The 19,801-nt window shown below is 35.2% G+C and overlaps 1 protein-coding gene across 2 annotated transcripts in view; it reads right to left on the bottom strand.

Annotated features, from left to right (window-relative positions):
• The window catches only part of Ift56 (intraflagellar transport 56), a 66,288-nt gene that overhangs the window by 13,422 nt on the left and 33,065 nt on the right, over nt 1-19,801 (bottom strand). The window contains exons 9-16 of one of the 2 annotated variants that reach the window (XM_005332415.5): nt 17,912-18,014; nt 16,313-16,368; nt 8,387-8,440; nt 6,728-6,791; nt 4,679-4,767; nt 4,361-4,444; nt 3,370-3,439; nt 1,899-2,005 (exon numbers count right to left, since the gene is read on the bottom strand). In XM_005332415.5, coding sequence (XP_005332472.1) covers nt 1,899-2,005; nt 3,370-3,439; nt 4,361-4,444; nt 4,679-4,767; nt 6,728-6,791; nt 8,387-8,440; nt 16,313-16,368; nt 17,912-18,014 — 627 coding nt within the window. Of the gene's footprint in view, nt 1-1,898; nt 2,006-3,369; nt 3,440-4,360; nt 4,445-4,678; nt 4,768-6,727; nt 6,792-8,386; nt 8,441-16,312; nt 16,369-17,911; nt 18,015-19,801 lie in introns of those variants that run through there. The other variant, XR_013435442.1, reaches the window with a different exon arrangement.

The raw sequence follows: 19,801 nt of genomic DNA, 5'->3' as shown, positions 1-19,801 counted from the left end.
GAAGGAGGGGTGAGGTTTAAAAGCCATCAACACTCAAACATCAGGAAATGGAGTCAGTCTCCTCATCCGTTTCTTTTTATATGTTTAACCATTCACCTATATAAAGATTTTTTTTCTAGTTTGACACTATTACAAATAAAGAAAACTATTATTAACATTTGGGTGTTTGTATGGATAGAAGTTTCTATTTCTCTGGGATAAACGTATAGGCCATCATTGTAAGTGTGTTTGTATCGAGTCCTTCTAGTGAATCGCAAAACTAGTGGGTTGCTATGAGAAGATAGTGCCAAGTTGTTTTTCATGTGATCATTTTCCTTTGACTTTAACACTATCCCACTTTTATCTCCTCTATAGCTTTAATCCATCAAAATGGCTATACTCTCTTGAATCTTTAATCTCCCTTTCCTTAGCCTACAGTATAATTTTACCCATCAAAATTAACTCTCCACCCCAACTCCCCTAAATCCATACTGTTTTCCCTTTTAAGCTGGCACCATAATTTTTTTCCTTATCCTCAAAATCATGAATTTAAAGACTCTGGTCAACATTATACTCATTACACCTGTTTTCTAATCTGACTTTCTTCTCTATCTGCTGCTACTGCCATCTCAGTTCTTGTATATTTCTATCTAGATATAGAATTTAACATTCCCCTTCCTTGGCTTGTGATAAATAGGAATTAGAAAAAGAGAAATGAAAATCATTTTTTCCTCTCCTGATTTTTCTAAATACTTTTCTGGGTTCACTCTGTGAATTTCCTAATTGTATAATTTCTATTGGGAGCTCCAATGATACTTTGTATTTAATACATCTAAAGTTGAAATCATTTCCTGTCTGTTAATGTTTTCTTTTCCTCAGCCTTCTGTAACTTACTTAATCACATTACTGCCCACTGAATCATATTAAACTGTTATTTTCAAGTTTCCAGTGTCTCGAATCCTTCTCTACTAACGGTGATACTTCTTTTTTAGTAATGATTCACTTTGAAACATGCTGTTATCGATTAGCTTAACACTGTATTCTCTTTATCTGATATTTTCCCATATTTTCAATAGGATGAGATATTCCAAAAATAGAAATTTTCTAGGATTTGAGGCTAATATTTTTTAAAAACTTGTAATCTACAGGATAAGGTCCCAAACTACTTTTCTCTGGGGTTGGGGTTGGGGTTGTGGCTCACTGCAGAGTGCTTGCCTAACACATGTGAGGCACTAGGTTTGATCCTCAGCACCACATATAAATAAATAAATAAAATAAAGGTATTGTGGGTATAACTAAAAATAAATAAATAAATGAATAAAACTACTTTTCTTTGTCTTTTCAACTACCTCTCGACACATCTCTCTCCCCCAATATCTAATTATCTGTCTATCTAATATACACACACACATACACACACACACACACACACACACACACACACACACACACACACAAACACAGACTAGTGTTAAATACGACCGCTTTCTTCTCCCTTTTTCTGGTTCCTTTGTATTTCCTGTCTACCATTTATATCTTAATATTCTTCAAGGCTTGGTTTACAACACTTCTCACTTATTTCCTTTCTTGGTAAATCTTACTGTTTTTGAGGATTTCAATTACTACTTAAATGTTGATGATGACTCCCAATCTGTCTCTAGACATAATTTCAGAATCAAATTTCCGACCAACAGATGAATATATGAAAGATATCTATAAATACTGTCCACCTCTGGAGTTCAGTAATTTATATACTTAAGTCTAGTGTTAATTTATAAAAAGGATATTTCTGATATGACTATGCAAAAATCTTTGCACCAATAACCACTTAGGTTCTAGGACATTTTATCCTAAAATTTAGCCACTGCAGCAATGTAATGCTCATTTTCAATTTTCCCTTTACTACCTCTCAAACTCACCTTGTAACAGTCATTAGCAATGAGCTGTAAAAGACTAAAGGACTCGCCAGAAGTTTCCATCTTGAGATAAAGTTCCCAGGCTAGTCTTGGTTTCTTATTCATGATATCTACAAAAGGAAAGAAATAGTTATGATTTTTAAATGAAAAAGAAATAACTTCTGGCAGGGGATGGTGGTGCATACTTATAATCTCAGCTACTGGGGAGGCTGAGGCAGGAGGATTGCAAGCTTTAGGTCAGTATGGGCAATTTAGGGAGACCCTGTCTCAAAATAAAACTTTAAAAGGGCCGGGGATATAGCTCAGTGACAGAGTAGTTGCCTAGTATGCATGAGGCCCTGGCCTCAATCCTAGTACTGGAAAAAAAAAAAAAAAACAGACAAAAAACAGAAAAAGGAAAAAAGAAAGAAGACAGGAAATAACTTTTGCATATTGTTATTCTATATTCTAAATATATAAAGTAGTGGTAGAATAAATACCCTTACATGGAAAGTTTGCAATGTTGGCATTAAGCTGGCTGTCTACTGGAATCCTACCATATTTAAAATATTTCAGATTCATATAATTGTTTTTTAGATTGAGTTGATTTCCTGTAGTTTCTACTTTGCTAATTTGCTTAAGAGGACACCTATCATTCATTCAATCCTATTCACAGTTTCCATTCACTTAGAAAACCTAACTGCATGTGGCTCAGTGGTGGCGCTTTTGCCTAGCAAACATACATATAAATAAAATAAAGGTCCATCAACAACTAAAGAATATAAAAAAAAAAAAAAAAGAAAAGAAAACCTAACTGCTAGGTTGGGGTTGTAGCTCAATGGTAGAGTGCTTGCCTAGCAAGTGAGGCACTTGGGTTTGATCCTCAGCACACGTAAAAATAAATGAATAAATTAAAAAAGGTATTGTGTTCATCTATAACTATGAATGTTAAAAACAATACAAAACAAAAACCCTAATTGCTAAAATTTTCCTGTGGCTTAGAAAAAAAAAAAAAATCAATGAATATTTGAAATCTGAGTAAAAAAAAAAAAAAAGAGCCAAAAAAAAAAATGAGAGCACTTATAGACTATATAGTATATAAAAATATTACAATTTTGACATTTTGGCACTTTTCAGGCCTAGAAATCGAAAAGGTAAATCAGAGTGTATAATTTCACAAACAACATGGTACACTGAGAGTTTAGAAACCTTAATGAAGTAGAAGAACTTGACATTTATCAGGACTATAAGTAGTAGGTAAGTGTTGGTTGGTGGAACTAATCATAGGATGAACTTTCCTAACATATTTACATGGCAACTCTTACTGAGTATTATTAACCACCTTTAATTTCAGTGTTTACTCATTCTATAGAAAAAAATACAAGAAATGCTTAAAGATTAGATAATGCTTAATGTAATTTCAAAACAGAATATAAAATAAGAAAAATAAAAAGAAAATCATTGCTTATATTTATGTATTTAAAAGAAGACTCACAGCACCGAGCTAACCAACTGAGGTAAACGTAATCATTTTTCATCTTCTCACTTTGGATCAAGAGAAACACCTACAACAAGAGGAAAGAAAGGAAATAAATCTGAGAATAGTTTTGTAATAAAAACATACAATATCAGCTTACCTTAGACTGATGATCAATATAGCCTTATAGATTAATAACAAAATTAAATTGAAGAATTCAAATAAATTATTTTGAAAAAATCAAGACAATCAATCTATGGAGTTTGAAATCAGGACAGGTTGACCCTCGGGGAAGGGGACTGACTTACAATGGAGACGAGGGGTTTCAAGGGTTTTGATGATATTGTTTCATGATCTAGGTGATAATAACATAGGTATGTTGACTTCATTGCTATTCATCACAGGGCATACTTGTTATTTGTATACTTTTCTATACATGTTATAGTTCTATAAAATTTATCAAAAAGGGTAAATATTAATGTTATAAAACCTATATTTTGGGCTGGGATCATGGCTCAGTGGTAGAGCGCTTGCCTAGCACGCGCAGGGCCCTGGGTTCAATCCTCAGCACCACATAAAAAACTAAATAAATAAGATAAAGATATTGTGTCCAACTACAACTAAAAAATAAATATTAAAAAACCCCAAAAACCCTGTATGTCAGGCTGGGGTTGTGGCTCAGAGGTAGAGTGCTTGCCTAGCACGCGCAGGGCCCTGGGGTCGATCCTCAGCACCACATAAAAATAAAAAAATAAAGGTATTGTGTCCAACTACAACTAAAAAATAAACAACAACAACAAAAAAAACCCTATATGTCTATTCACATTGTACTTTTTAAGGTAATCTAAGAACAAAAGAATCTTTAGTAGTCCTTTACCCTCAATCATTTTATTTTAGTAAGAAAAAGATAAAGATGTTTTTAGATAGACTCATTCAAATGTCTTCAAAAGCAGATGTCTTAGTAAATGTCATTCTTTCAAACAAACAAACAAAAACAATTGGTACCCACCTCTTCACCCTCACTGGTATTACCTGTTGCTGCTTTGGCTTGGGCATAATTAAAGTTAAATATGTCATCATTATAGAAGTAACTCTGAAAAACATCCCAAAAATGGCCATAATGAGCATTAACTTTAATATAAAGTACAAAACCATTAGTTACAGTGGATAAATATATAAATAATCTCAGGGAATTAGGTTAATTCCTTGTCTCTAATGCCACCAGAGGAAAAAAAAAAGGGCTACCTTATCTGTAAGAGTATCTAACTTCTGACACATTATTTATAGTATTTCACACATACAGTCATATAGATAATTCTATACTGACCTTAAATGAATTGAGGTAAATCAAGACATCATCAAATTGTTTAAGCAGGAAGAAACATGAAGCCATACATTGCCTCCCTGGAATTGTGTCTGAAATGGAAGGGGAAAAGAAACCATGGAAGTTAATGAAACTAAAAGCTCTCTTTAGTTGAAATTTGAGTTAGTATACAATTTAGAAATAGGAATATATTCCAAGATATCTTTCTAGATTCTGCAATTACAGATTCTGTTTAGTGGATCAAGCCTCAGCATAACAGAGAGCATAGCACTTGAGTGACTAATAATCTCTCTGGGGGGTTAACTCCCAAAGTACAAAATGAACAAGTCTCTTCAGGTACACTGGCTCCAGTATTTCCCAGATCATTTTTGGGGTTTTGATTCTCTCATCCAACTCTAACATCTATACAATCAATGTATCTTGATCTCCTTTATCACTTGCTAAGACAACCTAGCACCTCCAGTCTCAAACGGAGAAATAACTTTTGTCACAGAACCAGTAGATTCTTATCCCAATCCAACTTTCTGTCTGGCATCAGCCTCCTACTAGAGGTAGCAGAGGACTAGTATAATCCTGACCCCTGCCACAGGCATTCTCAAGATTCTACCCAGTTCAATTTTTTTTTCCATAGCACTTATCACAGTCTGATATATCATATAACCTGTTTATGCATTATGTCCTTAGTCTGTCTGTTCCACAAGAATGTAAGCTCCACAAGGGTAGGAAGTTTTGTTCATTTGTTCATTTTGTTTACTGCTATATTCATTCATCCCCAATACCTCAATACATTTTTGTTAGATGATTGAATTAATGAATATACAGGGAAAGAAAATTATTTCACACATAGTATTGATGAAACAGTTGTGAATATCTCAGGGGTGATAAAAATATTTAACAATCTGTTGAGCATGAATAACATTAATCAGAATAGATGCCAGCCATAGACAACTGGTATAGGTAGCCAGATCAATTCATACTGGATATTAGCCCCCCCGCCTTTTTTTTTTTTTGGTACTGAGGATTGAACTCAGGGGCACTCAACCACTGAGCAACATCCCCAGCCATATTTTGTATTTTATTTAGAGACAAAGTCTCACTGAGTTTCTTAGTGCCTCATAGTTGCTGAGGCTGGCTTTGAACTTGCAATTTTCCTGCCTCAGCCTCCCAAACTGCTGGGATTATAGGCATGTGCCATCACGCCCCAGCTACTATCAGCCCTTTCTATAGCCCTTCCTCAAATCCTACACTGAATCTATTTTTTTCTTTATTTTATTTTTTAGTTGTTGATGGACACAATACCTTTATTTTATTTATTTTTATGTGGTGCTAAGGATTGAACTCAATGCCTCACATGTTCTAGGTGAGTGCTCTACCACTGAGCTACAAACCCAGCCCCTTACACTGAATCTTGACTGATGAAATCAATTACTTTAATAGTAAAAATAAAGTCATTATTACTGGGAAATATATGTGAACCTTAGGTTGCTATTCCAGGAAGAAAACACTTTCTAAGTTTAATATCCATGTAAGAAATCATTACATAAAAGATAAACTTAAATATCATTTTAATTTCTTTATATGGGTGAAAAACCACAGGCAAAGTTTAAAGGCCAATAATCCACTGGAAAAAATATGTGCAATATGACCAACAGTTAATATGTAAAGAACTATTGAGGGCTGGGGATATAGTTCAGTTGGTAGAATGCTTGTCTTGAATGCACAAGGTTCAATCCCCAGCATCACAAAAACAATAACAAAAAAAGAACTATTGAAAATTCAATAAAATGTAACAATTCATATTAAAACTGATTCATACTTTTAAAACTCTCATGATCTAAAGAGTAAATATATACTCATTTATTTATTTATTCTCTCATTCCACTTTAGCTAAGATACTCAGAAATGATAATTCCAATATTCTGACCTCCCACTTTATAATATGAAGCCTAACATATATCCCTAGACAAAAAAAAAAAAAAATGAAACTTCACCAGTTAACATTACCCAACTCCAAATGTGAGTCATGCTCATTAGTATAGATTTCAAACATACCACATTCACTTGCTGATCCTCCCACCAACTGGAAGAACTGCTGGGCAATTTTCATATGATCCCTCTGAAAAACAAAACAGAGCTGATATAGAAGATAAGGTAAAAATATTTTATTTATATTGCACTTTATGGTTCTAGTATATTTGTCAAGATTTAACATATATCCTTATTTTAAATGATGACCAAAATAATACTGATTCTTACTAGCAAAAGCAACTATAAAGTGATAATCTGAAATTGAATGAAAACTTATGCAGGGTCAGATAGAAAAGGAGAAGAAAAATCCAGTCCCCCAAGTCTGTTATAAAAGTCCTGGTCTTAAATAAACATTTACTCACTTTTCAACAAATACTTAATGTTCTTTTACCATACATTCAATTTTGGTGTAGAAGGTACGGATATAACAATGAGTGTTTGTTGAACTCACTTACTTACCAATAAGTATTTATTGCATATTTATATAAGACACTATGGAGTAAATTAGAGATAAAAAGATTTACTTATATCCCAATTTGTTCCATAAAGAACTTACCAGGCCATATTAACATGGATAAGAACCTAATTTTAGAGTTTTTTGATGCTCATAAAATGTTCTCCTAGAGGAGTCAGGGGTATGATTCAGAGGTAGAGCACATAGTAAGTACAAGGCCCTAGGTTCACTCAAAGCACCTTAAAAAAAAAAAGGCTTACCTAGAGAAATAATATTCCCTGTTTTATAGATGCCAAAATTATAGCTCAGAGATGTAAAAGGTTTTTAAAACACAGACACTGCTGAAAATGAGAATAAACCTTTGCAATGATCTTTTTGTTATTAAATATAAGCACTGTATAAAAGTAGGGTTCTTGTGGCTGGGGGTGTGACCTGCCGAGCACATGTGAGGCACTGGATTTGATTCTCAGCACCACATAAAATAAATGAATAAATAAATAAATAGATTGTGTCCAACTATAACTAAAAATAATAATAATAATAATGATAATAATAAAGAATAGGGCTCTTGGGCTGGGGTTATGGCTCGGTGGGAGAGTGCTGGCCTAGCATGTGTGAGGCACTAAGTTCGATTCTCAGCACTACATATAAATAAATAAAATAAAGGTTCATGGACAACTTAAAAAAAAAAAAAGTAAAAGCTTTAAAAAAAATAGAGCTCTTTTTAAACAAAGTATCAATTTTTAGAGTTAGGGCTTTCTCTTTCTCTGTCTCTTTTTTTAGTCTTTAAATAAAAGTTAAAAAAAAATTTATAGTTGTAGATGAACAGCATGCCTTTATTTTATTTGTTTATTTTTATGTGGTGCTGAGGATCGAACCCAGTGCCTTTCATGCGCAAGTCAAATGCTCTGCCACTGAGCCCCAGCCCCAATCCTTGTTGTTGTTTTTTAACAATGGAATCTAGATTTGAGGGTCTTTTTCAAAAAATTTTTTTAAATTTTTTTATTGGTGGTGCCGGTGGGGATTAAACCCAGGGCCTTGTGCATATGAGGCAAGCATTCTACCAACTGAGCTATATTCCCGGTCCTGGATTGGAGGTTTTATAGAAATAAAAGGAATTGTAGAAGAGCCTGTGGGTAATCTTATTACTGGTTGCACTTTGATCTTTTGGTCTTTTCTACACATCTATCACTTTGCAAACTATGGATTACCAATAAATTCATACTCACCGAACCCATTTCCTGGCCAAGGGCTGCATTAACCACTCCTTTGAGGATATACTCCTGGAAATGTACAATAACACTGATTAATTTAAGAATTTAGAGCTGTGAGATAAATATCTTACTAGTTAATCCCTTACATCATCATGGTACTTCATACACTGAGTCACTTTTCTCTATTATATCCCTGGCTTGAATGAAAGAAGTAGGAGACTTTCATTTAATTTCCAGTAGGCATGTATCGATGCAATAGAATTCATCAGTATTTGTAAACTCCCACTTTGTGTGTGTGTCTATGTGTGTGTGTGGTGCTGGGGATTGAACCCAGGGCCTTGTGCATACATAAACTTCCAATCTTATTAATAACTCAGTGGAAACTCCAGGAATAACTTCTGTAATTCAGTTAAAGGGGGGGAAACCCCCGATTAAAAACCCTTGGGAGTCTGAGGCAGGAGGATCAAGAGTTCAAAGCCATCCTCAGCAAAAGCAAAGCACTAAGCAACTCAGTGAGACCCTGTCTCTAAATAAAATACAAAATAGGGCTGGGGATGTGGCTCAGAGGTCAAATGCCCTCCCAGTACCAAAAATAAAAACAACGACCACACGTTCATGTGATTTTTTTTTTTCTTCTTGTCGTGCTAGGGTTCAAACCCAGGGACTTATGCGTGCCAGACAAGCACTCTACCAACTGAGCTACATCTCTAGCCTGTATGTGATCATTTTTTTTTATACTTAAAGTATGTAATTTATTGTATAACAATATTATTATATAATAATGTTAACTTTTGAAGCATTTATTGTACATACTATTAATAATTATATTAATTAGTTACTAATTATATCAATACCTAATAAAAATGGAGTTTATTATGAACTAGATTAGCAGTTCTCAAACGCTTCACCTCAGGTCACTTTTATTTTTTAATTAATTAATTAGTTAATTCTAATTTGTTATATATGACAGCAGAATGCATTTTAATTCATAGTACACATATAGAACACAATTTTTCATGACTCTGATTGAACACAAAATAGAGTCACACCATTCATGTCTTCATACATGTACTTGGGGTAATGATGTCCATCTCATTCCACTATCTTTCCTACCCCCAGCCCTATCTAAAGTTCTTCCATTCCTCCCATGCTTCCCACCCCTCATCCCCATTATAGATCAGCACCCTCATATCAGACAAAACATTCTGCATTTGTTTTGGGGGGATTGGCTGCTTCATTTAGCATGATATTCTCCAACTCCATCCATTTACCTGCAAATGCCATGATTTTATTCTCTTTTAATACTGAGTAGTATTCCATTGTGTATATATACCACAGTTTCTTTATCCATTCATCTACTGAAGGGCATCTAGGTTGCTTCCACAATTTAGCTATTGTGAATTGAACAGCTAGAAACATTGATGTGGCTGTGTCCCTGTAATATGCTGTTTTTAAGTCCTTTGGGTATAAACTGAGGAGTGTGACAGATGGGTCAAATGGTGGTTCCATTCCAAGTTTTCCAAGAAATCTCCATACTGCTTTCCAGATTTGTTGCACCAATTTACAGTCCCACCAGCAATGTATGAGTGTGCCATGACTTTCTCCCCACATTCTTACCAACACTTATTGTTGTTTGCATTCTTTTTTAAAAACTTTTAATTTGTTACATATGACAGCAGAATGCATTACAATTCATATTACACATATAGAGCACAGTTTTTCATATCTCTTGTTGTACACAAAGTAGAGTCACACCATTTGTGTCTTCCATACATGTACTTAGGGTAATGATGTCCATCTCATTCCACTGTCTTTCCTACCCCCATGCCTGCTCCATTCCTCTCCCTCCCCTTTGTCCTATCTAGAGTTCATCTAATCCTCCCATGCCCTGTCCCCCCAACCACATTAAGCATCAACATCCTTAAATCAGAGAAAACATTTGGCATTTGGTTTTTTAGGATTGGATAACTTCACTTATCATAATCTTCTCCAACTCCATCCATTTGCCAGCAAATGCCATGATTTTATTCTCTTTTAATACTAAGTAATATTCCATTGTATATATACACCACATTGTCTTTATCCATTAATCTACTGCAGGACATCTAGGTTGGTTCCACAGTTAACTATTGTGAATTCTGCTGCTGTAGTATGCTGTTTTTAAGTCCTTTGGGTATAGACCAAGGAGTGGGATAGCTGGATTAAATGGTGATTCCATTTCCATTTTTCCAAGGATTCTCCACATTGGTTTCCATATTGGCTGTACCAATTTGAAGTACCACCAGTGCCTTTTTCCCCACATCCTCGTCAACACTTATTATTGTTTGTATTCTTTGGTTCAGTTTCTTGGTCTACTTATTGATTAGATTATTTGTTTTTTGGTGGTAAGATTTTTGAATCATTATATATCCTAGAGATTAGTGTTCTGATATGTCTGTGGTAAAAATTTGCTCCCTTTCTGTAGGCTCTCTTTCACTTCACTGATGGTTTCTTTTCTGAGAAGCAGCTTTTTAGTTTGAATCCATCCCATTTATTGATTCCTGATTTTATTTTTTGCACTATAAGAGTCTTATTAAGGAAGTTGAGGCCTGATCCCACATGATGAAGATTTGGGCCTAATTTTTCTTGTATTAGGTGCAGGATCTCTGGTTTAATTCCTAGGTCCTGGATCCACTCTGAGTTGAATTTTGTACATGGTAAGACTAGGGGCTTAATTTCATTTTGTTGCATATAGATTTCTAGTTTTCCCAGAACCATTTGTTGAAGAGGCTATTCTTTCTCCAATATATGTTTTTGGCACCTTTGTCTAATATGAGATAACTGTATTTATGTGGGTTAGTCTCTGTATCCTCTATTCCTTACCATTAGTCAACAAGTCTATTTTGGTACCAATACTATGCGGTTTTTGTTACTGTTGCTCTGCAGTATAGTTTAAAGTCTGGTATAGTGATGCCACCTGCTTCACTCTTCTTGCTTAAGATTGCTTTAGCTATTCTGGGTTTCTTATTTTTCCAGATGAATTTCATGACTGCTTTTTCTATTTCTATGAGGAATGTCATTGGGATTTTGATTGGAATTGCATTAAATCTGTATAGTGCTTTTGGTAGTATGATCATTTTGACATTCTGCCTATCCAAAAACAAGGGAGATCTTTCTATTTCTAAGGTCTTATTTATTTCTTTAGCATTCAGTAGATAAATTGTAGAGGTCTTTCACCTCTTTTGTTGATTCCCAGGTTTTTTTTTTTTTTTTAGGCTATTTTCTCTTTCAGAGGATTTGTCACTGATGTTTGGAAATGCCTTTGATTTATGGGTGTTGATTTTATATCCTGCTACTTTGCTGAATTCATTTATTAGTTCTAGAAGTTTTCTGGTGGAATTTTTTGGGTATTCTAGGCATAGAATCATATCATCAGCAAACAGTGATAACTTGATTTCTTATTTTCCTATCTTTATACCTTTAATTTCTTTCATCAAATTGCTCTGGCTAGAGTTTCAATAACTATGAAGTGGTGAAAGAGGGCATCCCTGTCTCGTTCCCATTTTTACAGGGAATGCTTTCAATTTTTCTTCATTTAGAATGATATTGGCCTGGGACTTAGCATAGATAACTTTTACAATGTTGAGATATGTTCCTGTTATCCCTAGTTTTTCTAGTGTTTTGAATATGAAGGAGTGCTGAATTTCGTCGAATGCTTATTTTTAATCTATTGAGATTATCATATGATTCTTATTTTTAAGACTATTGATGTGATAAATTACATTTATTGATTTCCATATATTGAACCAAGCTTGTATCCCTGGGATGAACCCCACTTGATCACAGTGCACTATCTTTTTGATATGTTTTTGTATTCAATTGTCAGAATTTTATTGAGAATTTTTGCATCTATGTTCATTAGAGATATTGGTCTGAAGTTTTCTTTTCTTGATGTGTCTTTTTGAGGTTTTGAAATCAGGGTGATATTGGCCTCATAGAATGAGTTTGGAAGTGTTCCTTTTTTTCTATTTCATGAAATAATTTGAAGAATATTGGTATTAGTTCTTCTTTGAAGGTCTTGTAGAACTCAGCTGTGTATCCATCTGGTCCTGGGCTTTTCTTGGTTGGAAGGCTTCTGATGGAGTCTTCTATTTCATTGCTTGAAACTGATCTGTTTAACTTGTGGATATCATCCTGATTCAATTTGGGCAAATCATATGACTCTAGAAATTTATCAATGTCTTCAAATTTTCTATTTTATTGGAGTATAAATTTTCAAAATAATTTCTAAATATCTTCAGTATTTCTGTAGTGTCCATCATGATATTTCCTTTTTCATCACAGATGTTAGTAATTTGAGTTTTGTCTCTCCTTCTCTTTGTTAGCATGGCTAAGGGTCTATCAATTTTATTTATTTTTTCAAGAACCAAATTTTTTGTTTTGTCAATGTTTTCAATTGTTTCTTTTGTTTCAATTTCATTGATTTCTGCTCTGATTTTAATTATTTCCTGTCTTCTGCTTTTGGTGTTGATTTGTTCTTCTTTTTCCAGGGTTTTGAGATGTAATGGTAGGTCATTTATTTGTTGATTTTTTCTTCTTTTAAGAAATGAACTCCATGCAATGAACTTTCCTTAGTACTGCCTTTGTAGTGTTCCTGAGATTTCAATATGCTGTATCAGTGTTCACATCATTCACCTCTAAAAATTTTGATCTCCTCCTTGATGTCTTTGGAACCCATTGTTCATTCAATAGCATATTATTTCGTCTTCAGATGTTAGAGTAGCTTCTGTTTTTTATTTTATCATTGATTTCTAATTTTATTCCATTATAACTATAGAATGCAGGCTACTATCTCTATTTTTTCCTTTTTAGTTTTTGATGTACCTTCATTTTATTCATTTATTTACATGTGGTGCTGAGTATTGAACCCGGGGCCTCACACATGCTAGGACAGTGCTCTACCACTGAGCTACTAGGCCAGCCCCCTTTTAATTTTTAATTTTTTTTTTTAGTTTTTGAGAGACCTTTATTTTATTTATTTATTTATATGTGGTGCTGAGAATCAAATCCAGTGCCTCATACATGCCCGGCAAGTACGCTACCACTGAGCCCCAGCTCTAATCACAGTATCTATTTTTTTGAATTTGCTAAGAGTTTTGTGGCATAATATATGGTCTATTTTAGAGAAGGATCCATATGCTTCTGAAAAGAAAGTGTATTCACTCACTGATGGATGAAATATTCTATATAAGTCTGTTAAGTCTAAGTTATTGATTGTATTATTGAGTTCTACAGTTTCTTTGTTTAGCTTTTGTTTGGAATATCTATCCAGTGGTGAAAAAGGTGTGTTAAAATCACCCAGAATTATTGTGTTGTGCCCCAACTAAAGATGGCAATGAAAGTATCCAAAGATGTAGGCAGCTGCTTCCAGCAATGGGTTGTTGGGTTGGGTGAGGCAAGGCAGTGGCATTGAACTGTGTGTTCAGAGATGCAGTTCTGTGGAGTGCAGTTGTTGTGGCTGGTGGTTGCCTCTGGACCCAGGTGCAGGCTACCACATGAAGGGGACTGTGGCAGTAGTTGCAATGCCCCAAGATGGAGACAACTGGAGGAGCCCCACATTGGTAGATGGGGGTCTACATGGGAGTGGTAGCTGGAGCTCCTGTTTAGATGGGCAGCCTAGAGTCCTGCATGGGTGCTAATGCTGGTGGTCCTACTTGGGCACCTGGAGGACATGTGTGGATGAATGACTGAGAGTCCTGCACTGATGCTCAGTCTTAGAGACCTGTGCCGCACAGCAGGAGCAGCTATGGGGGGAGGGTCCTCTAATCACTCGGCAGAGAAACAGTATTCCCACTACTTGAATCCCAGGTCCCAGAGTGATAGAGAATGCAGCCTCTCTCTAGCCTGCTACTTTGGATCCCCCCATATGTAATCATTTCTATCACCCTATTAGTCACTGCTATTCTGTGTCCAAATCATTTATATATATATTCTTTTTTCCCTTTCCAATGTTATAACCTTCCTTTGTTATGATCCTTTTTTTTTTTTTTTTTTTTTTTTTTTTTTTAAAGAGAGAGTGAGAGAGAGGGGGCGCACAGAGAGAGAGAGAGAGAATTTTAACATTTATTTATTTTTTCTTAATTCTCGGCGGACACAACATCATTGTTGGTATGTGGTGCTGCTGGGGATCGAACCCGGGCCGCACGCATGCTAGGCGAGCGCGCTACCGCTTGAGCCACATCCCCAGCCCTTGTTATGATCCTTTTCCTTAAAAAAAAAAATCCTTCATATTTGTAAGATATTCTTTCTTTTTAGAGTCTGGGGCCTCATCTGTATCCCTATTTTCTTTCTTTCTTTTTTTTTTTTTAAGAGAGAGAGAGAGAATTTTTTTAATATTTATTTATTAGTTTTCAGTGGACACAACATCTTTGTTTGTATGTGGTGCTGAGGATCGAACCCGGGCCGCACACATGCCAGGCAAGCGCGCTTCCGCTAGAGCCACGTCCCCAGCCCTGTATCCCTATTTTCATATTAATTCTTTAATAGATACATTCCTTAGCAGGTTTAGCAATTTTTCTTTAAAAGGGCCCATTAAAAAATAGCAGAAAAGGGGCTGGGGTTGTAGCTCAGTGGTAGAGCACTTGCCTAGCATGTGTGAGGCACTGGGCTTGATTCTCAGCACTGACTATAAATAAAAAAAAAAAATAAAGGTACATTGACAACTAAAAAATACATTTTAAAAACAGCAAAAAGAGCTGGGGATGTGGCTCAAGCGGTAGTGTGTTCGCCTGGCATGCGTGCGGCCCGGGTTCGATCCTCAGCACCACATACAAACAAAGATGTTGTGTCCACCAAAAACTAAAAAATAAATATTAAAAAAATTCTCTCTCTCTCTCTTAAAAAAATTGCACAAAATATGCTGAAACTTCTAATACATTTGAGAAATATAACTGCTTATACTCCAAGGGGTCTGGTAATATTTTCATTCAGTCCTTCATTCAATAAAGAGAATACCTACTGTGTACTTAGTATATACTGTTGGAGATATAATACAGATAAATTCCCTAACTATAAGAAATTAACAATCTAATGGGGGATAAAGACAAGTTACAATTATACTAGTGAGATAAGTACATATATATACCTGTTAGTTTTATCAGAATTCTATGTTTTAATATATCAAACATTAATCTTTTGAGGAATCAACTCCATATAAGGGATTTTAACCAAAAAACCCAGAATAACCCAGCTATCCCTCTCCTCAGTCTATACCCAAAGGACTTAAAAACAGCATACTACAGGGACACAGCCACATCAATGTTTATAGCAGCTCAATTCACAATAGCTAAACTGTGGAACCAACCAAATGCCCTTCCATAGATTAATGAATAAAAAAAAAATGTGGCATATACACAATGGAATATTACTCAGCAATAAAATAGAATAAAATGTGGCATTTGCAGGTAAATGGATGGAGTTAGAGAAGATAATGTTAAGTGAAGTTAGCCAATACCAAAAAACCAAATGCTAAATGTTTTCTTTGATATAAGGAGGCTGATTCATAGTGGGATAGGGAACGGGAGCATGGGAGGAATAGATGAACTCTAGATAGGGCAGAGGGGTTGGAGGGGAAAGGAGGGGGCATGGGGTTATTAGGGATGGTGGATGATCATTATTATCCAAAGTACAGGTATGAAGGCACGAATTGGTGTGAATATACTATGTATACAACCAGAGATATGAAAAATTGTGCTCTATATGTGTAATATGAATTGTAATACATTCTGCTGTCATATATAAATAAATAAATAAAAGCCCAGAACATTCATTCTCATATCAAAAGTCTCGTAAAACATTCCTAGATCAATATACATAGTCTCTTTTGGCATTCTACAAGCAGGACTCTTCTAATATAGCTCCTACCTATATCTCCAAAGTTCCACTTTCCATATTCTCTATTACCTGAGGAGTAGTAGGTTCCAGATCCTTAATTAAATTATAAGCTTCTTGTACATCATCTGAAATTTAAGAAATAAACATATCAATGTTTTTAAGCAAACCCTTCTGAAGCAGTCCCAAGAAAGATTATATCTTCTATATTCAAATTTTCATAGAAAATAGGGTTGAAGATATAGCTCAATTGTAGAACATTTGTCTCACATATTCAAGGCCCTGGGTTTGATCCCCAACCCTGTAAAATATACACTCACAGACAATATCATCTGTTTTGTCTGCCCTCGAATTCTCCATCAAGTTGTTGGAGAATCTTGCACAGTTATACCAAAGATAATCAAATATCCTTAGAAAACTTATATTAAACATGAGACACCTAAATATGTTCAAGCCAAGAATATGCAAATGGCATTGTTTTTCGATAAGAAAAATGACCATTTTAAAAACTATATAAGAATGGAATGATGAAGTCTAAGATTTGCTTTAAAATTTTCAGGAACAAAAAAATTAAGTGGTGGATAAAAAAGATTGGCAATATCTTTAAAATTATTGAATCTGGAGTTCCTGGGCATTTATTATAATATTTACTTTTGTTCACATTTAAAATTTTTCATAATAGCTGGGAGTGGTGGCGCATGCCTATGATCCCAGAAGCTTGGGAGGCTGAGGCAGGAGGATTGCAAGTTCAAAGCCAGCCTCAGCAACTTAGAGAGGCTATAAGCAATTTAGCAATACCCTGTCTCAAAATAATAATAATAATAATAAAGGGCTGGGGTGTGGCTCAGTGGTTAAGCACCCCTAGGTTCAATCCCGTGGTATAAACAGAAGAAAATTTTTTTTTCATAATAAACTAAATTTATAAAATTTATACACTGTTTCTTTAATTCTTGTCCAAAAGTATTTCTTGTTACTTATATATAAAACAGAGAGGACTGTTTGCAAGTCCATATTGTCATTTTAATAACCACATTTTCTTCAGTGAGCAATATGTGGTCTGGTTGGTTTCTACCACATACCTAAAAAGGCCCTCACTGTTGGTCTGCGTCTTACCCTCCCTTCTTTTTCCTCTTCCTTGACAGACTGCCACCACAAATGCATGGTAGCCACTACCTTGTCCTGGGAACTTAGGGAAAAATGACTTGAGGGATCTGTCTAACAGTCTTTATTTAGGGTCAACAGATATCACATTCTCTTTGAATCATGTGTCTTATAAGGTGCCCGGGGTACACAGAAACAGACAATTAGGATAATTTTTAAAAACCACACAAGAAAATGTGAATATATATTATATATAAGGAGGAATGAGAAAAAGGAAGAACTACTACAAGGGAAATGGAAGAAAAACATGAGAAATCAAAAGGGAATGGATAGAAGACAGAACAATTAGAGGGAAAAAAAAAACAAGGAAAAAGTAGGTACTAACAGAAGAGGAAAGAGAAGAAAGAAAAAGCACATTAATAAGCACTAATAAATTTGTTATGTCCTATGAACTTGTTGCAAATGTACCTTTGGAAGTATTACAGATTTAAAAAGTTTAAGCAAATAGTTCAATCAGAAGTTAAATATTTTTAAATTCTCATTATAAGACTATAACAACATTTTTCTTACCTTGACGAAGGTAGTAAATCACGAGGTTTAGCCTAGCTTCAGGAATGACATCAACCAGAGGAGGTAAAACCTGTAAGGCCCCTTCTCCTCCTCGGAAAACAACCTAGAGATACAGAAATTATGTTACTGCAGCACGTATATATTTATTAGTGAAAATGTTTAAAAATTGGGTCCATGATATCCCACTAAACCAGCCTTGGGAATCAGTTAACACTTTGGGAATATTTATTGTTGGATGAATTATTACCTAATTCCTATGCCTCTTACCCTCTCCTCTTTTTCCTCTTCTCTACTTTTGATCCTTCTTAACACTCCTGTCATATTTAAATATTTCACTTTAACCCTGAAGCTGACCTAAAACCATCACTCTCTTTATCCTTTTTCTTCTTTTATTTATTTACTTATTTTGTGGTACTAGGGATTAAACTCAGGGGTGATTTACCACTAAGCTTCATTTCCAGCCCTTATCATATTATGTTTTGAGGTGGGGTCTCACTAGACTGCCGAAGCTGGCCTCTAACTGTGGGTTCTCCTTTCTCAGTCTTCCAAGTAGCTAGAATTCAATGAGTCAAAGTGGGCTAGATGTGTGGCACACAGCAGATATTATTTTACTTAATTAATTCAGTTAATATTCAATAGCACCTCCTATATGCCTGTTTTTATAATAAGTACTGGGGTTACAGCAGGAACAAGTCACTCCCCTGCTACCCTACAGACTGTTCAAGCGGGGAACAAATAAATTTTATCTATAGAAAAAAGTTAAGAAACCAAAAGCAGAAAAAACATCCATGAAAGAATTGGTTTTGCACACTGTTGTATTTCCAGAGCCTAACACAATGCCTAATACATAGTAAGTTGTTTCACAATATATAGAAATCAAGGCTATCAGGCATGAACTACATAATCCCTTCATTTTTACCTCAATTTTCCTATTTTGTCATCATTTTTGGTTCCTCTGCAGTAGTCCCTTGTTTTTCCAAGATTAACTCCTTTGTCTGTCTTCTTTCTTATTTACTGGTACAGGGAATTGAACCCAGGAGTGATCTACCACTGAGCTATATCCCCAGCCCTTTTTATTTTTTGAGACAGGATCTTTCTTGTTGAGACTAGCCTTGAACTTGTGATCCTCCTATCTTAGCCTTCTGAGTAGCTGGGATTATAAGAATGCATCACCACACCAGGTTCACATGCCTTTTTTTTTTTTTTTTTGTAGTTGTAGATGGACAGAATGTCTTTATTTTCTTTATTTTTATGTGGTGCTGAGGATCAAACCCATTGTCTCACACACACTAGGCAAGTGCTCTGCCACTTGCTACAGCCCCAGCACACCTGGCTTTTTTTTAATAGGTATTTTTATATATTTTATAGATGAACACAAAACCTTTATTTATTTTTATGTGGTGCTGAGGATCAAACTCAGTGCTTCACACATGCTAGGCAGGTGCTCTACCAGTGATCCACAACCCCAGCCCCTCACCCGCCCTCCTGATCCCATGCCTCCTGACTCCATGTGAACCTTGTCTCTCCGCTGATCAATGTATCTTCATTGGTCCTACTTCTCAACTTTAAACACACAGGGGTTTTGTTTTCTTGAAGTCTTCCACTTGGCCCCATTGTTCCTTCAGAGAGTGCCCTATTTTTCTTTCTTTCAATGCTATGTTTCTAAAGTATGTAGCTTATTGCTTCTAATTTCTTCTTACATTCTCATTCCTTAACCTCTTCCCTAAACTGGCTTTTTCTCTCAGCACATTAGTAAACATACTCCCTCAAGTCACAAATTAACCTATTTAACCAAATTCAAAGAACTTTTCTCTCTGCTTGCTCCAGTATGTCTGCAATTATAACATTGTTGACTTCAAGATGACACTATGAATAACAGCACCATTTACT

Source organism: Ictidomys tridecemlineatus, chromosome 2 (genome assembly GCF_052094955.1).
Source record: "Ictidomys tridecemlineatus isolate mIctTri1 chromosome 2, mIctTri1.hap1, whole genome shotgun sequence".
In the NCBI taxonomy this organism is placed as follows: Eukaryota; Metazoa; Chordata; class Mammalia; order Rodentia; family Sciuridae; genus Ictidomys; species Ictidomys tridecemlineatus.
The sequence above is the reverse complement of the archived record's forward strand: the minus strand, read 5'-3'. Positions and strand labels throughout refer to the sequence as shown.